Here is an 18,672-nt window from a genome sequence, read left to right on the forward strand (position 1 = left end):
AATTAATAAGTTCTTCTCTTTAGAAGTATTAGAAAAACTTTCAGTGATATAATTTTGGTTGCTTTCCAAGCCATTCAGTTTGCTTACACTCACTGATTAGTAACAAAATCTTCTCACATATAAAATGAGTGGATTAGGCTAGATGAGCAAATTCTTTCCAGATTCACCTCTCTATGCAAGTGTCTCATTTATAAAATGTGTACAATAAAAAATACCTGGGGAGAACAGTTCAAGATCTTGATGCAGGAAGCTCTTGAACTCATCTCCTCCCATGGACACACTGAGTCTCCAGCTACATATGGAAAATTTCCTCTTTAAAAAAACCTAAAGGCTGGCTGAGTGACGACTACACATCAGACAAACAAGAAGAAAGCCACATGAAGCAGGTAGGGGAGGCTCAGACACAAGGAGGCTCAGACACAATCTTGCCATAAACCCCACCAGTGACACAGCAACCTCCAATCAAGAGGGAACTCAAAACCCGGAGCTTCTCATTAGGAGCAAAGGGTTCACACTCCACATTGCACACCCCAAGTTTTAAGACCTGCACCTGAGAGACGAATCCTCAAAAAAACATATAATTTTGAAAACCAGTGGGGCTCACAGCCCGAGAACCACAAGACTATAAGGTTCTGAGACATGGCTATTGGAGGGCCCACACACTCGGACTTACCTGCCCCAGGGCCCAGCTCAGAATCAGCCTGTCTTGCCCAGAAATAAGGGAAGGAGGATCATCTACTTACAGTAAAGCATCAGCCCGAGGGGTAGGCATCCGATTGAAGACATATCTAGGAGACAGCTGGAACACTGTCCAGGGACAGAGACTTGCAGGTGCTATCTTTGCAGGCTCTCTTTGCTGTGCTCCAGAATATCAGTATCTCCCAGAAGGGAGCTACTACATGTATCTGGTGCCCTGATTTTTGCAGTTTCCGCCCAGGAGACACGTCTTAATTGCCTTGCTTTGGAGGCCAGGGGAGCTTGTGTTCCCAGTCCAATGGAACTGTAACAAACAGTCACCCAGAAAGGAGATTTTACACCCTTGTCTGGCACCCTGATTTTTGTGGCTGCTGCCAGAGGATACCTCTACATAGCATGGCACTGGTGCCAGTGGGGCTTACAGTAAAGGGTCCCACAGGACTGTAACCAACAGAGAAAGAGTTCTTCAACAGCTACCACCTCTAGGCACAGCAGCAGTCATAGACCCAAGAGCTCGGTTTTTCTGTGGAGACCTGTTACCCAGCTGTCACGGCTGCAGCCTGAGGGTCAGGCTTCTACTTAACCGTGTATCTAGCAACTGATTGTAATCCTTTTCGGAGACCTCAGAGGGCTGGTGCTATCTTTGTGCTCTCCCTCTGCCACACTCCTGAATGCCAGTGTGCCCCCAGGGGGAGCTTTCCATTCATCTGGCAGCCTGGTTTTTGTAGCCACTGCCCAGGGGATGCCCCTAAATCAACTGGCTCTGGTAGCCGGGGGGGCTTGCATTCCTGTGTCATTCCAAAGTAATGTGGCAGTTGGAAAGACAGTTCTTGGCCAGGTACCACCTCCAAGGCACTGCACAGACAGCAGACTGGGACACCCCCTCCCATCCCCAGTTTTTCTGTGAAGGAAGCCTCTTTGCTTTCCTCGAGCTTTGGTCTAAGGGGTAGGCTTCAGGTTTGGCATATGTCTAGTGGCCTACAGAGCTACTCTCAAGGAATAGATGTAGTCTTGCCTCTTTCCCTCTGCCTTGCTCCAGCTCACCAGTATCTCATACACTTGTCAGGAGCCCTGATTTTTGCAACTGCCCAAATGACACCTCCAGATTGCTTGGCTCTGGTGGCAAGCAGGGTTTATGCTGTAGTCATACTGGACTATATATACTTGCATACTTTTAAAAGCTGCTGCCTGAGGGTCCATCTTCCAGTCAGCCTGATTTTAGGTGCTGAGATCCTCGCTTCTGGGACCTTGATAGGTCTTGGTACATACCTAACTACTGGGAGCTATTAAAGATATAATAAGCTGCTTGGACAAGCACAAAAGTTTAAGGGACAACCAAGACCTAGGACAGAGTTGAACAACAAGTTTCATCTCCTACATCCTTCAAGACTGGGAGGGGTGGTAGTTTCATCTACTGCATAGAAACCAACACAGAGTTAAGCGAAATGAAGAAACAAAGGAATATGTTCCAGGAACTTCCCTGGTGGCACAGTGGTTAAGAACCTGCCTGCCAGTGCAGGAGACATGGGTTCGAGCCCTGGTCCATGAAGATCCCATATGCTGCTTAGCAACTAAGCCCGTGCGACACAACTATTGAGCCTGCGCTCTAGAACCTGCAAGCCACAACTACTGAGCCTGAGAGCCACAACTACTGAAACCCGTGCGCCTAGAGCCCATGCTCCACAAGAGAAGCCACCACAATGAGAAACCCGTGCACCACAACAAAGAGTAGCCCCCGCTTGCCGCAACTAGAGAAAGCCCACGCACAGCAACAAAGACCCAATGCAGCCAAAAATAAATAAATAAATTTTATATATATATATATATATATGTGTGTGTTCCAAATGAAAGAAAAATGTAAACCCTCAGCAAAAATTCTTAATAAAATGGAGATAAGACACATTATAATTAAAATGTCAGAAGTTAAAGACATGGAGAGAATCCTAAAAGCAGCAAGAAAAAACAACTAGTTATGTACAAGCAGACCCTCATAAGATTACCTGCAGATTGGTCAGCAGAAGCTTTACAAGCCTTTGGGATTGGCACAATATATTCAAAATGCTAAAAGGAAAAAAATCTCCATCTGTGATCAAGAATACTCTATCCAGCAAAGTTATCATTCAGAATTGAAGGAGAGATAAAGAGATTTTAAACCAAGCAAAAGCTAAAGGAGTTTATCACCCATGAACCAGTCTTACAAGAAATGTTAAAGGGACTTCTGTAAGCTCTAAAGAAAGGGTACTAACTAGTAACAAGAAAACATATGAAAGAATAAGTGTCACTGAGAAAGTAAATATATAGTAAATGTAATGGGTTAGTTATAAAGCTAGTATGAAGATTAAAAAAACAAGTAGTAAAACTATGATTATAATAACTAATGGATACAGAAGATTAAAAGATATAAAATGTGACATAAAACATTGGAGGGCAGAGTAAAAATGTTGAACTTCAGAATGTAATCAAATTTAAGGTGTTAACCACCTGAAGTAGACTGTTAAAAGTTTTTATATGTAAGCCTTATGGCAACCATAAAGCAAAAACCTATAGTAAATTCACAAAAGATAGAGAGAAAGCAGTACAAGCATATCACTAAAGAAGGTCATCAGACTACAAAGAAAGAGAGCAAGAGCAAGAGAGGAACCACAAAAACTTCCAGAAAACAAATAAGATGGCAATAAATACATACTTGTCAATAATTACTTTAAATGTAAATTTACTAACTCCTTCAATGAAAAGACAGAGTGGCTGAATAGATAAAAAACAAAACCCATCTATATGCTACCTACAGGAGACTTGCTTTAGATATAAGGACACACAGAGACTTGAAAGTGAAGGGATAGAAAAAGATATTCCATGAAAACAGAAACCAAAATAAGCTGGGGTAGCTATACTTCTATCAAAATTGACTTTCAAACGAAGGCTATATAATAAGAGACAAAGAAGACATTATATTATATTGGTGCAACCCAACAAGAAGATAAAACATTTATAAAATATTTTTTTATCCAACTTAGGAGGACCTAAATATGTAAAGCATATATTAACAAACTTGAAGTGAGAAACAGACACGAGTACAACAATAGTAGCGGACTCTAATGCCCCCTTTACCTCAGTGGACAGATCATCCAGACAGAAAATCAATAAGGAAACATCATCCTTAAAAGACACAGTAGGGGCTTCCCTGGTGGCGCAGTGGTTGAGGGTCCGCCTGCCGATGCAGGGGACCACGGGTTCGTGCCCCAGTCCAGGAAGATCCCACATGCCACGGAGCGGCTGGGCCCATGAGCCATGGCCGCTGAGCCTGTGCGTCCGGAGCCTGTGCTCCACAACGGGAGAGGCCACAACAGTGAGAGGCCCGCATACTGCAAAAAAAAAAAAAAAAAAGACACAGTAGACCAGATATACTTAACAGATATATAAAAGACATTCCATCCAAAAACAAGAGAATACATTCTTTTCAAGTACAGATGCAACATTCTCCAGGATAGATCATATGTTAAGCCACAAAGTCTTAATAAATGTAAGAGAATTGACATGTCAAGCATCTCTTCCAACCACAGCGGTATGAATCTAGAAATCAATTACATGGAGAAAAGTGTAAAGTTCACAAATATGTGGAACTTAAACAACATGCTACTTGAACAACCAATGAGTCAAAGAAGAAATCGAAAGAGAAAAAAATACTTTGAGACTAATGAAAATGGGAATATAACAAAGTTTATGGAATACAGTAAAAGCAGTTCTAAGAGGAAAGTTAATGGCAATAAATGCCTACCTTAAGAAACAAGAAAAGCCTCAAACAACCATACGTTTCACCTCACTAGATAAAGAAGAATAAAGCCTAAAGTTAGTAGAAGGAAAGAAATAACAAAGGTTAGAGCAGAAATAAATGAAAGAGACAATAGAAAGTATCAATGAAAATAAGAGCTGGTTCTCTGAAAAGATAAACAATACTGAAAAACCGTAAGCTAGACTCACCAAGAAAAAAAGAGAGGACTCAAATAAATAACAACAGAAGTGAAGAGAAGATGGTACAACTGATAGCACAGAATACAAAGGATCATAAGAGACTACTTTGAACAGTTATATGCCAACATATTGAACAACCTAGAAGAAATGGATAAACTCCTAGAAACATACAACCTACCAAGACTGAATCATGAAGAAATAGAAAATCTGAACCAACTGATTACTAGTAAGGAGATGGAATCACTAATCAAAAACCTCCCAACAAACAAAAGCCCAGGACCAGGCAGGTTCACTGGTGAATTCCAGCAAACATTCAAAGAAGAATTACTACCTATCCTTCTCAAACTCTTCCAAAAAATAGAAGGGGTGGAAACTCTTCCAAACTCATTTTGTGAGGCCAGCATTACCCTGATCCCCAAACCGGACAAGGATGCCACAAAAAAAGAAAATTACAGGCCAGTATTCCTGATGAATACAGGTGTAAAAAATATTAGCAAACAATTCAACAATACATTGAAAGGATCATACACCATGATCAAGTGGGATTTATTCTAGAGATGCAAGGCTGGCTCAACATTCACAAATCAGTCAATGTGATTCAACACATTAACAAAATGAAGGATAAAAATCATATGATCATTTCCATAGCTACAGGAAAAGCATTTGACAAAAATCAACATTCATTTATGATAAAAACTCAACAAAGTGGCTATGAAGGGAATGTACCCCAACATAACAGAAGCCATATGTTGTACAACAAGCCCACGGTCAACATCATACTCAAAAGCTGAAAGCTTTTCCTGTAAGATTAGGAACAAGACAGGGATGCCCACTTTTGCCACTTTTATTCAGCATAGTATTGGTAGTCTTAGCCAGAGCAGTTAGGCAAGAACAAGAAATAAAAGGCATCCATATTGGAAAGGAGGGAGTAAAACTGTCACCATTTGCAGGTGACGTGACGTTATATATAGAAAACCCTAAAGACTCCAACAAAAAAACTGCTAGAACGAATAAACAAATTGAGTTATGTTGCAAGATACAAAATCAATACACGAAAATCGTTTGCATTTCTACACACTAATAACAGACTATCAGAAAGCAAAATTAAGAAAACAGTCCCATTCCCAACTGCATTAAAAAGGATAAAATACCTAGGATTACATTTAACCAAAGTTGTTCAAGACCTGCATACTGAAAACTACAAGACATCAAGGAAAGTAGTTGAAGAAGGCACAAATAAGTGGAGAGATATTTTGTGCTCATGGATTGGGAGAATTAATAGTGTTAAAATGTCCATACTGCCCAAAGCAGTCTACAGATTCAATACAATCCCTATCAAAATTCCAATAGCATTTTTCACAGAAATAGAACAAAGAATTCTAAAATTTGTGTGAAACCACAAAAGACCTCAAGCGGCCAAAGCAATCTTGAGAAAGACGAACAAACATGTAAGCATCACACTCCCTGATTTCAAGCTCTATTTCATATCTATAGTAATTAAAGCAGTATGGTATTGGCATAAAGACAAACACATAGTTGAATGGAGCAGAATAGAGAGCCCAGAAATAAACCCACACATATGTGATCAATTAATTTACAACAGAGGAGCCAAAATTAGTGGGGTAAGGACAGTCTCTCCAATAAATGGAGTTGAGAAAACTGGAGAACCACATGCAAAAGAGTGAAACTGGAACACTATCTTATACTGTACACAAAAATCAACTCAAAATGGATTAAAGACTTGAACATAAGATCTGAAATCATAAAACTCCTAGAAGAAAACATAGGTAGCAAGCTCCTTGACATAGGTCTTGGTGATGATTTTTTTAATCTGACACCAAAAATAAAATTTTTGAAAAGCAAAGATAAACAAGTGGAACTATATCAAACCAAACAACTTCCACACAGCAAAGAAAACCATCAACCAAATAAAAAGGTAACCTACTGAATGGGAGAAAATATTTGCAAGTCATACATCTGTTAAGGGGTTAATATTCAAAGTGTATAAAAAACTCATACAACTCAATAACAAAAAAATAATAATAATTCTATTTTAAAATGGGGTAGAACATCTCAATAGACATTTTCCAAAGAAGACATAAAGATGGACAACAGGTACATGAAAAGATGTTCAACATCACAAATCATCAGGGAAATGAAAATCAAAACCACAATGAGATATCACCTCACACCTGTCAGAATGGCTGTTATCAAAAAGAACACAAATAACAAGTGTTGGTGAGGATGTGGAGAAAATTGAACCCTCATGCACTGTTGGTAGGAATATAAATTGGTGCAGCCACTATGAAAAACAGTATGGAGGTTCCTCAAAAAATTAAAAATACAACTACCATATGATCCAGCAGTTCCACTTCTGGGTATATATCTGACAAATGAAACACTAACTCAAAAAGATAAGCACCTTCATGTTCACTGCAGCACTGTTTACAATAGCCAAGACATGGAAACAACCTAAGTGTCCAATGATGAATGAATGGATAAAGAAATTGTGTGTATATACAGTGGAATATTATTCAGCTGTAAAAAAGAATGAAATCTGTCAATTTGCAGCAACATGGATGGACCTCAAGGGCATTATGCTAAGTGAAATAAGTCAGACAGAGAAAGACAAATACAATGGGATCTCTCTTACATGTTGAAACTAAAAATTCCTTAAAAAAAAAAGCTAACAGATATAGATAATATATTGTTTGTTGTCAGAGGATGACGGTAGAGGGTGGGAGAGATGAGTGAACTTGGTCAAGAGGTTAAAAATAAAAAATCTTGAAATCATCCATTAAATCAGAAGTATATGCCTTGAATTGTAGGAGTCCATAGCCAAATTAGAATTTTTGGTACACAAATTGAAAGCATGTTCTTATAAATAAAAGCAATTGGACTTTATAACATTTTATACACATGCTGTTTTCTTTATTTTCTACATAATAATGTAAGGATTATCTTTTGTATCAGTCTTTTTATAAGTAATAATGTGTCATTGCAATGAGACAGCTTAATTGCATTCTAGGAGCTACTGTCACCATCCTCATTAACTGGCATTTAGGCAGTATAGGTAACACATATACTTTATGTATACTAAAGTATGTGTGAATGTTTTCATATAAATAATGTTGAGGCCATTTTTTTTTACATCTGTAAGAAAATAGGGGCTTATTTATAATGGGTTTTGAAATTTAATGTCTCAAAAGAACTATAAAAACAGCTTCACAGGAAAAAAACAAAAAACAAAAAAACAACCTGCCTCAAGGTGGTTGGGGGGATTAAATGATGTAACACATACAAAGCAGTCCAAAACTGTCCAGGTATTGTTATGTATCCTATGACTATATTTTGCCACAAGTCTTTTATGATTTTTATTTGTATTTTTGTACCTTTAAACAGTGTTTACCTTTAACTTAATAGTTTATTTGTAAATGGTATGAATAAACATTGAAGACTGACTTGCTACTGAGGATTTTGAGTGACATGTTCATGGCCATATTAAATATTAAGCTTAATTTCAAAGTCTGTAAAGCATACTTTTAAAAAAAGAGTAAGACCAAAGGAAAAATCTCATTTTAAGAATGGCATTAGAGTGTTAGTTATCCAGTGAACAGAACATTCTCTGTACCTTCCCCTTTTTTGAGTCTTGCATAAATATAATCTGACGCTGAGTTAGGTGTTAACTGACACCATATCTTGCTTGATCAACCTGCAGTTTAGTTATGAAGCAGGAAAACAAGGTGTAAACTATCCAAGATCTCCACATGGCCTGGAATGACCTATGGCATTTTATATAGCCCTGGTTTCAAAATTATGAATAGATAGCCTATAAATACTTAATTATATTAAACAGTGTCACTGAATGTCTAGAACTTCTCAATGGGGAAGAGGCTGTAATAAGTTATTTTTCTTTGAAAATTAGAACCACTGAAAATTGGATAGGCCAGGTCACAATATAGAGCCCTTCCTATCAGGAGAGGTGTTCAGAGGTAACCCATCATTCAGGAGGATAGCCATTTCCACACCTGGCAGGAAGTTGAACTATACAACCTTCTGAACTCATTTCACAAAATTAAAGAAATTGATGACCTGTCTGGGTATTGTTATTGTTACTTTCAAATTGAGGCGCTCTTTATTTTCTCTTTGACATGTAAGGTGTCAAAGTATAGAGTCTTGAACCATAAGCAGTTTTATTCTTAACATTGCCTACTATATGATTCAGGAGGTATAATTTGAGTTGTTTATTATATGTCTCCAAAGTATTGGGTTGGCCAAAAAGTGCCTTCGGTTTTAAGTAAAAATAAAAGACATTTTTCATTTTCACCAAGAACTTTATGGAACAACGTATTCACCGTTTTTTTCCACTACCTTCTGCCATTTTTCAGGCAACTTCATAATTCCATCTTCCCAAAACTTTATCTTTTTGAGCAAAGAACTGTTCCAGGTGCCTTTTACAGTCTTCCAGGGAATTGAAATTTTTTCCATTAAGAGGATTTTGTAAAGACCAAAATAAATGGAAATCTGAAGGTGCAATGTCTGTTGAATATGGTGGATGAATCAGAACTTCCCAGCCAAGCTGTAATAGTTTTTGCCTGGTCATCAGAGAAACATGTGGTCTTGCATTGTCCTGATGGAAGATTCTGTGTTTTCTGTTGACTAGTTCTGGATGCTTTTCGTGGAGTGCTGCTTTCAGTTGGTCTAATTGGGAACTTGTTTGACTTAATCTTTGGTTTTCCAGAAGGAGTTCATAATAGAGGACTCCCTTCCAATACCTCCATATACACATCACCTTCTTTGCGTGAAGACCGGCCTTTGGTGTGGTTGGTGGTGGTTCATTTCGCTTGCCCCGTGATCTGTTCTGTTTCACATTATTGTACGGTATCCACTTTTCATCGCCCGTCACAGTTTGTTTTAAAAACAGAGCGTTTTCGTTATGTTTTAGTAGAGAATCGCATGTGGAAATACGGTCAAGAAGGTTTTTTTCGCTTAACTTATGTGGAACCCAAACATGAAAGCGATGAACATAACCAAGCTGGTGCAAATGATTTTCAGCGCTTGATTTGGATATTTTGAGTATGTCAGCTATCTCCCACGTGGGATAACGTTGATTGTTCTCAATTAATATCTCTATTTGATCACTATCAACTTCATTGTCTACCCAACCGTGGAACATTGTCCAACAAGAAATCTCCAGCACAGAACTTCGCAAACCACTTTTGACACCTTCAGTCAGTCACAGCACCTTCTCCATGTGCTGCACAAATCTTTTTTTGCATTTCGGTTGCATTTTTACCTTTCTTGAAATAATGTTGCTTTTTTTCTTCCATCTTCAATATTAAAATGGCTACACAAAAATTCACCAGTTTTGATGTCTTTTTTTAAATGCACGCTGATATGACAGCTGTCACATACAATCTAACAAAATTGTTTTGAATGAAGTTAAAGACAATAAGTGCTACTAGAGCCATCTTACAGAAAAAACCAAACGAACCTTTTGGCCAACCGATACTTTATATATTTATCCACTAAAGAGTATTTTAAAGGTAAGTTCATTGTTATTCTTCCAAATAGTGAATTCCCTGCTTTTAGTGGAATAAATAAGAATCAAAAACCAGATGAAACTAGATGGTCACATTCTGAAATCACACTCAGGATTAGTTCAGTTTGACAAGCAAATTTTGCATTCGTCATCCTGATACTTAATTTTGTCAACCTTCCACCTACCCCTTCTGCCAAAATAAAGAACTTCGGTATACTAATATAATGAAAAAAATATCAAAACCTAAATCACAAAAGGAGAAGAGAATGGATATTATATCTCTCATTAGACTCATTGCTTTGATTCTCTTTATTTGGTTTCAGTTTTTTTAGGCCCCTCTGCCAGTGCTGTCATAGGAGCCAGTGGGCACTGTTTTCTTTTTTGCTTTGTTTGTTTTATGTGTTTCTTTAAGGTTTCTTGTCGTTTTAAATGTGACATACTTATTAAGTCATATTTAAAGTCATTTTAAGTTGTATGTCATATGAAGGTTTAATGTGACACGTGGGCATAATATGACTCTTCAGTCTTGTTCCTAGTGCTAAGAATACAGTGATGATCCAGATAGATATGGTCACTGCCCTGGTTGAACTTACAGTCTAATGGAGGATACATAACAAATGAATTGGCTGTTCCATAATTTTAAGTGAGGCGTTGAAAAGAAAGTACACACACAAGGAATACGGTGAGGGTATGGCAGGAGAGCACTGCTTTAGATAGGGTAGTCAGTAGAGACCCTTTCAAAATCATAACAAGCAGGGGCTTGAAGGGTTAGAAAATATTCCAGGTAGAGGAAACAAGTATCAAGTCCCTAAGGTGTAAAAGAGATCATTCACATTTTCTTTCTGCACTGGTTTAAACCATAAAGATGACCAATTTAACTTGCTACTGAGATGGTTATGATTTGATGCAATTCATTTAAATTGTCAGCCCCCCAAAATAGTCACTCCTTCACTTTGTGCTTTAAACCTTGGCCCCTGGACCACTTGGAGTATTAGTCTCAACTTACATATGATGTATCTAATATTCCTTATAGAGGGAGTTTTCGATACATATTAGGTCCTTTCCCTTCTCCCTACTGTGCAGCATTGTTGAGAATGCACTTGCCAGGCAACTCTTCTCCTTCCCCTCAGCCCCACCCCCAGCAGAAGTGTGTGGTATTTGGTGCTGGGATAGGGAGGGCACAATCAAGAAAAACACCAGTCTTCAGACCTACCCTGTTCTCTCTATTAAGGCTCCCAGGGGTCCCAACCTTCTCCTGAGTCTCTACCAATTTGACTTCTGGAATTCAGGTCACTTCAAGAATGTTGCCAGGGTATTCAGCCATCTACAAGAACTCAAGTCCCAGTTACCGTTATATGCTGCCCATTCCAGGGGTTTTCCTTCTTCATCCTAAACCTCTCTCCTTGGCTCTCTACTGCATGACTGCTTCATCAAGAAGCTGCTCTAGTTGATGCTGAAATGGGGGATGAGCTGGGGAGATTTGATTGAGTTATTTTGGAATTCCTCTGACTTGCTCTTTGGTAGCGGTTCTCCTCATAACTGTTGGCCTTGGTAGCCAGAACAGGACATGGCATTTTCCTGCTGCTGAACTGGTAGAGAAGGAATTGGCCTTTTACCCATGACTGGCAGCTGTAGAGAAAAACAGAACACCTGATCTAGTAGTAGGTGAGACTTGGCTTGTTTCCCTGGTCCCACTTGAAGTTACTGCCTTACAAGGTACTTTCTCCTCGCAATAATGGGGGAGGGGGGGTGAGAACACTGTGCCTTCATTTTTTTCCCTTATTGGTAAAATGAGAGTGTTGGTATAGATGATCCCTAAGGTCCCTTTTAGTTCTAATACATCGTGTTTCTATTCCAAACCATGTAGTAGTTTTGTCTCTAATGTCTGACACACATAATGTTTACATTGGAAATTATTCCAGTATGTGAGCTTGATATATATGTGGAAACGTATAGCCCTACTGGTCGAGCCTGGATATTCTCATTTCAGAATGCACGTTTGGATTGTAGCTGGAAAACTTTGTACTGCCAATGTCTTACTGCAAGTTTTTGCTATTAAAAGCAGTAGTACTGTGTACCCTGAGGATGAAACAAGCTAAGTAAGCCTGAGTTAGTCTTTAAAGAAGGATGAGCATGTATCAATGAAATTTGTGGTGAATGACTTGAAGATGTGTTTTTTCACTTTGTCATAGGGGTCAAATTGGACTGAAATAACGCTGTGCTAATATGATTCTGAGTTCTGTTGCTCTCTCTGAATTGATCCCTCCTTCTTTTGCAGGAGCTATTGTGACAATCTTGGTTACCATCCATTAAGTGCTGCTGACTTTGGAAAGATCATGAAAAATGTCTTTCCAAACATGAAGGCACGTCGTCTGGGCACGAGAGGCAAATCTAAATATCCTTTACCAGAATGGTTTTTAGTAATCTCTTTAAGTTCTCCCTTATTACAGAACATCTGCTGCTGTAGTTCAACTAGCAACTATATTTAGAAATAAATTTAAATCAACAAATATAAACGACTCAAAAGTACTTAGAATAATTGTAAATTGTATTTTCCCAGCTGTTTATCACACTGCAGGAGAAATAACAAATAGTGGTTATTAGGATTGTGATAGATTTCACCTTACTCTGTCACTATAATGTGTTCTTAATGGTCTGATCTTCTTTTCCTTAACAATAGAATTACTAAGGCACACCACAGTACAGCAGTTGTAAATTATATCAGTGAAAGTGGAGAAAGATGTTAGTTTATCATCTTTCCTTCCTCTAATTTAGAAACATAGGGATCTTTTTGGCAATATATACAACATTCAAACAATTTTTTTGTGGAACTTGTGCTGTAGGATTAGTGTTCTCTTTGTATTTTCATCCAACCCTTTAAAGGCTATATTAAAATTAAAGCCAGGGCATAGAAAAGGCCCCTCTCATGATAGAGAAATACTTAGGAGCAAACAGAAGTAAGGAAATTACAATTAAAAGTTTACTAAAGTTCTTCCTACTCTTGGAAGAAGATTGTAACATGGAGGGTCTCTGTATCATATTAGAAATGCATCATTTCTCTCTGCTTAGCTTTTGGCCTTTTCCAAAACATAAAAATTCTGCTGTGGGGGAGATGAAGAGGGGAAGGGGAGAGGCTGCTTTTCTAAAACGGCTCCAGGTGTTCTGTAACCAGTTGTTGCACGACCAAGTCTTGTTTCCTGAGTACAAACAAAAATGTCTTCATGTGTCTTTGGCATGTTACAGGTGATAATCCTGTACGTTTCAGTGGAAAAAGAGAAGTGAAAAGGTTAAAGCTCTTGTGACACTCATAAGAGTTGTTTTTGTCCCAGTGCCCTGGGCTAAAGTTTCCCTTCTCTCTGCCAGGTTTCCATCTGGATATTCCTTTCCTTCTGACCTGTTTGTTACTGGTGGCTGGCACCGCTTATTAGGAACATTTATTCATAAAATTTATAACAGATGAAAATCATTTTGTTCCATTTGAGCCAGTAACATTCTACAAGGACTGTTTCAGTTTCAAAAGAGTAAAGGTGTCCTGAGCTTCTAATATTAAGTTTTCTTTTACAGAAGAACTCAGAAAGTCGATGGTATCTCAGGCTGATTTTATTCTCATTTCATATATGGTTACTTTTCAAGTGCTAACTATATAAACAGTTCATTTAATTTCGAGTACTTTAGACCTTAACCATTTATTACGTATTGCTACAGTGGACTAAGAAAAAAAGCCTTTGTTCATATGCCAACACTACCCAATCTTGATTTTCACAAAACTGGGGATGGGGTAAGAATTTCTGCCTTTTCTTTGTGATAAGTAGAATTGTACCTTATTATCAACATTGAAACGATTCTGCATGGTTTCATTTGGATAAAACCAGGGACCAAGAACTGTCTTTTACTAAATAAATGAGCCAAAAAATTCAACAGTGGCTGGTAACTGTTAGCATATATGACTTATATCACCGTGGTTCGTGAAATTAAGGAGAAAAAAGATGTATCTAAAGTTCCTGATTGGTAGATATATCTATGGTATATATTGTCAAGAGGAAAATTTAAGTTATAGAATAACGTGTAGAACGAATGTTTTCAGAAGAGGAAATACGGCTTATGGCATAGTTTGTTTTCTTGATGTTAGAAAAGGCTTTTTAAAAAATTCAGAAGATCTGTTAGTCTCCATATATGTTTAACAATATATGTTTAAATGTTATATTCACAACACTGCTGGTGGCTGTGCACCAGTGGGTATAGGCATAGACCTCATATTTGCAGGTCTCTACTTTTATGCCTGCCAGTACCAGTCACTTAGTACTACTTTGACTCAATAGTTTTATATTGTGTCTTGTGATTAAGAACATGTATCTTAAGTGTGCTTCAATTTAATTTCTCTGAACTTTCTTTTAAAAGTTTTTTTCCTTTTTCCTTTGTTTAGTTGGAAGGAGCTGAACCTTCTGGGCAGCTTCAAAATATTGATGAGGAAGTTATCACTTCTGCTTGCCGTCTTGTGTGTGAATGGGCCCAGAAAGTGTTAAGCCAGCCATTTGACACGGTCTTGGAATTAGCCCGCTTCCTTGTAAAAAGTCACTATATAGGCACCAAGTCGATGGCAGCTCTAACTGTAATGGCCGCAGCACCACCAGGTACAAAATTATTAACAAGCTAAAACTGACAGGGTGTTAACTGTCTTTAGAGTTTGTAGTAAAAAGAAGAGCTTAGCTAAAAACCTCCTTTGTCTTTTTAGTATTTGTATGCGTCCACTCTTACTTCCCTTAATACTAAATTCAGATGGGCTTGTTGAGCTAACAAAAATAATAATAGTTCTTTCATGATAAACTTTAAGTTATAGCTTTGTATGTTGCTCTGCTTAAGTATGAAACTTTTATGATTTCCTAGTTGGTATTTCATTAATTTTTCCATTGCTGTTTTAAAGTTTAAAGATGTGTATGTGTACTTTTAAGTATATATGTATTTCTAAATTGATAAATTAAATATCACAAGTAAAAAGTAAGATTAAGTTTTTTAATGACTTGCTAAGACTCCTATCCCCAAAACTAATACTTATAAGTGAAATGATCTTTGGACAATGTGAAAGGTACCTTAGTCTCACAAAAAATAAACCATGTGAAGCATTACTATGAAATAGCAAGAGTGATTTTTTTAATATGCATTCAGATGAGTATTTTTATTCAGATAGCAACTTAAGAATTAACAGTATTAGGACTGACAGTATCGTTGGAATAATAACTCCCTCCTAAATTAATAGCTGTGTAAAGTATCTATTTTAATGAAATTTTTTAAATGTCTTATTTCAGTCATACTTTATAAACCTAAAAAAAGAGTGAATACATTTTTTTATTACTCTAGGAAATTATAACTTCTATAAAAAATTTATTAATATGAAACAGTAGATTTATCACAGCCAGAACTATAATTATAATTATACTCTTAAATGACTTTACTTTTCTATCTTAACTTCATTATTTTAATAAGGAATCCTTTTTCTCTGTTTAAATTTATCAGAAGCTTTAAGCATTTGCAGTATGTGTGTGAGAGAGATTGTTCTGTTCTCTCATTTTATTGTCAATTGAGGACCATAAATCAGCAAAATAGCCTTTTACAAGAGCCTCATCATAATTTTTCCTGTCTCGATATAAAATGGATGGCTCTAATCTGTATACTCATGTAGTTACACAGGGGCAGGAGAGTGCTTAGGCAGCCTTATCTAGCTAGATAGCTCACATCTGTTACCTCATTTATTCTCCCAGCGGTCCTGTAAGATAGGGGATATTTATTCCCATTTTACAGATCGAGAAACAGATTCAGGGAGGTTAAGTAATTTGTCCATAGTCAGATAAGTAGTGGAATTAGCCAGAATTTGAATCCTGGTTTGTCCTTCTCCAAAACCCAGGTTACTCCTTTACACCAGACTATCTTCCTAGCTTCTGGCAAAATGAGGTTCTAAAAGATATGGGCCCTTCAGCTTTCTGTATTCTCTTTCTCCTACCCCTACTGACACCCAGAAGAGTACTTTCACAAGTTGAGGACTTAGGAGGTATCATGGGGTAAAGAAACAGAGACATCTCTGTCTTCTTATTTCCCACATTATTCACATAGTCTCACTGAAAGAAATGTTGAATGAATGTTGTTCACATAGTCTCACTGAAAGAAATGTTGAATGAATGTTGAATGAATAAGTGTGAATATTTTTTAAACCAAAATACTAAAAATCACATATATAAGTAGGCATTTTCACTTTTTGAAAGTAGCTTGGGAGGCTGACTGTTTTTTTAACAATCTTCTGAAATTTCGTTCTCAGCCATTGCCACTTTTTTTTTTTAAATTTATTTTTGGCTGCAGTGGGTCTTCGCTGCTGCATGCAGGCTTTCTCTAGTTGCAGCAAGTGTCTTTCTCTTCGTTGTGGTGCACAGGCTCCTCATTGTGGTGCCTTCTCTTGTTGTGGAGCGTGGGCTCTAGGTGCACGGGCTTCAGTAGTTGTGGCACACGGCTTAGCTGCTCCGCAGCATGTGAGATCTTCCCGGACCAGGGCTCGAACCCGTGTCCCCTGCATTGGCAGGGAGATTCCTAACCACTGCACCACCAGGGAAGCCCCATTGCCACTTTTAAAAATATCTTTGGTAGTGATGAATCTTCTTCCTTTGAAGGTGCACTTGGTTTTTTGTAAATACCGTCTCCATATTAAGAACAGGTTGTATTACAGATGTCCTTTGTAAGCAGCTGCTTGGAACTCATGCCTGTCCAGAAACCCTAGCAGGAGGCATGAGACAGCGAGCTTGAGCGGTTGGCACAGGCTCTCGGGTTCAGGTGCTGAGCAGCCAGAGCCGAGGCTGCGGACCGGATGGGAGCAGTGCAATTCGAGTTGGATTTGAGGAGAAAGAATAATACTTAGGTGATAAAAGGGCAGTCAGAACATGTGGGATTGTTGAGCAGTGAGTGTGTGGGTTAGAGTTTACAGTCCCTTTCTCTCCTTCCCGTCTCCCACTCACGAAGCTGTTGCTGTTAACAAGATGAAAAGCAGAAACGGCTGGGGAAGGGAAGGTCAGGATGTGCCAGCAGGACAGGGGTGTCCTCCCTTTGCCTCTCTCCACTGTTTCTACCGACCCCTGCTCACTTTCTGATGATCTTAATGCCACTCCCTAAATGTGAAATGAGCTTTTGAAAAATTAGTTGTATTACATAATCAAGTTTTCTTAAAATTTATCCCTTGCTTATTTTATCATTCCTTTTTCTCAGTGTTGATCTTACTACTACTTTAAAAAGCTTTCTCAGTGACCCTTTTTTAGAAGATCTTAACCTCAGTCTTATTAAGAAACTCTGCTTAATTTCTCCTAGGTCATACTGGAATACTTAATTAATTAATTAATTAAAGCGGTTAAAATTGTATTACCTGTTTTTGTGAAATTCATGTAGAATTAAAGACTTGTTTTCCCCATACAATTTTTTTCTAAGATATGGATGGTTTCAGCAAATATTTATGGAGTACCCCTTGTGGACTGAGTATTAAAATCATGAAAATGCATGAATTTCTTAATTAGAGAAGGGGGAAGGAAGGTTTTTCTGACATCTACTGATAATATGTAAAACATGCTCTCTTGGCATTTATCTTAGCTTTTGCACATTAGTGACATAGCTACTACTCTTTTCAAAATCTTCATCTATTATTGCAGATATAACTACAGCTGTCACCCAAGTTGAACCGTATTTTAAGGTGTCAGTTAAAACCATATTGACAAATGTTTATAAACTGGAAGTGTAATATTTATGCTTTATAAAGAAACTGTGAGTTAAAATTTGCTGGGTTTGGTTGCTTTGTCCAGTAAATGGCTACATAGTCTTAGAAATTGAGTTGTAACCGGTTTCTATAAAGAGGAGTATTTTAGCTTTACTTTCTGTTTATTTTCAGGAATTAAAGGAATTACCCAGCCTTCTGCTTTTATACCTACAGCTGAAAGTAATTCCTTTCAGCCCCAAGTGAAGACTCTGCCATCTCCTATTGACGCTAAACAGCAATTGCAACGGAAAATCCAAAAGAAACAACAAGAACAGAAACTACAATCCCCTTTGCCAGGAGAATCCTCAGCAAAAAAATCAGAAGGCGCTACAACCAATGGAGTGACTAGTCTTTCTAATGGAAATCCTGCAATCCTCTCTCCTCAGCCTATTGGTATCGTTGTGGCAGCTGTCCCTAGTCCCATTCCGGTAATATCATTAAATAGCATTTGGCCTTACTGGGATTGTGGGAAGTCAGTTGTTTAGTTAAAAGTGGCACAGAAGAAGGAGGCAAGTATAGGTGTAGATTCAGTTATAAACTGATTTTGTGACCACACACAGATTTCACTTCAGTCGGTTGTCTTTTATTCAGGATATACGTTGTTGATTACAGCGTGAGCTATAAAAGGAACGGAAGTGAAATTACAAGACATACAAGTTTGCACATAACCAGTCAGAACTTTATG

General features: G+C 37.9%; 1 protein-coding gene across 4 annotated transcripts in view; it reads left to right on the forward strand.

The window, feature by feature from the left end:
* Positions 1–18,672, forward strand: part of RFX7 (regulatory factor X7) — a 168,983-nt gene that overhangs the window by 124,871 nt on the left and 25,440 nt on the right. For all 4 annotated transcript variants that reach the window (XR_016392099.1, XR_016392100.1, XM_022579565.3 and 1 more), the window contains 4 exons: positions 12,486–12,602; positions 13,901–13,985; positions 14,631–14,838; positions 18,120–18,415. Coding sequence is in view for 2 of the 4 variants with exons in the window: in XM_022579565.3 (XP_022435273.2) it covers positions 12,486–12,602; positions 13,901–13,985; positions 14,631–14,838; positions 18,120–18,415 (706 nt within the window). In the remaining 2 variants the exon portion in view is untranslated. The remainder of the gene's footprint in view (positions 1–12,485; positions 12,603–13,900; positions 13,986–14,630; positions 14,839–18,119; positions 18,416–18,672) is intronic.

Source organism: Delphinapterus leucas, chromosome 2 (assembly GCF_059928025.1).
Source record: "Delphinapterus leucas isolate spDelLeu-1000000601 "Yukka" chromosome 2, BTC_Dleu_Yukka2, whole genome shotgun sequence".
Taxonomy (NCBI): domain Eukaryota; kingdom Metazoa; phylum Chordata; class Mammalia; order Artiodactyla; family Monodontidae; genus Delphinapterus; species Delphinapterus leucas.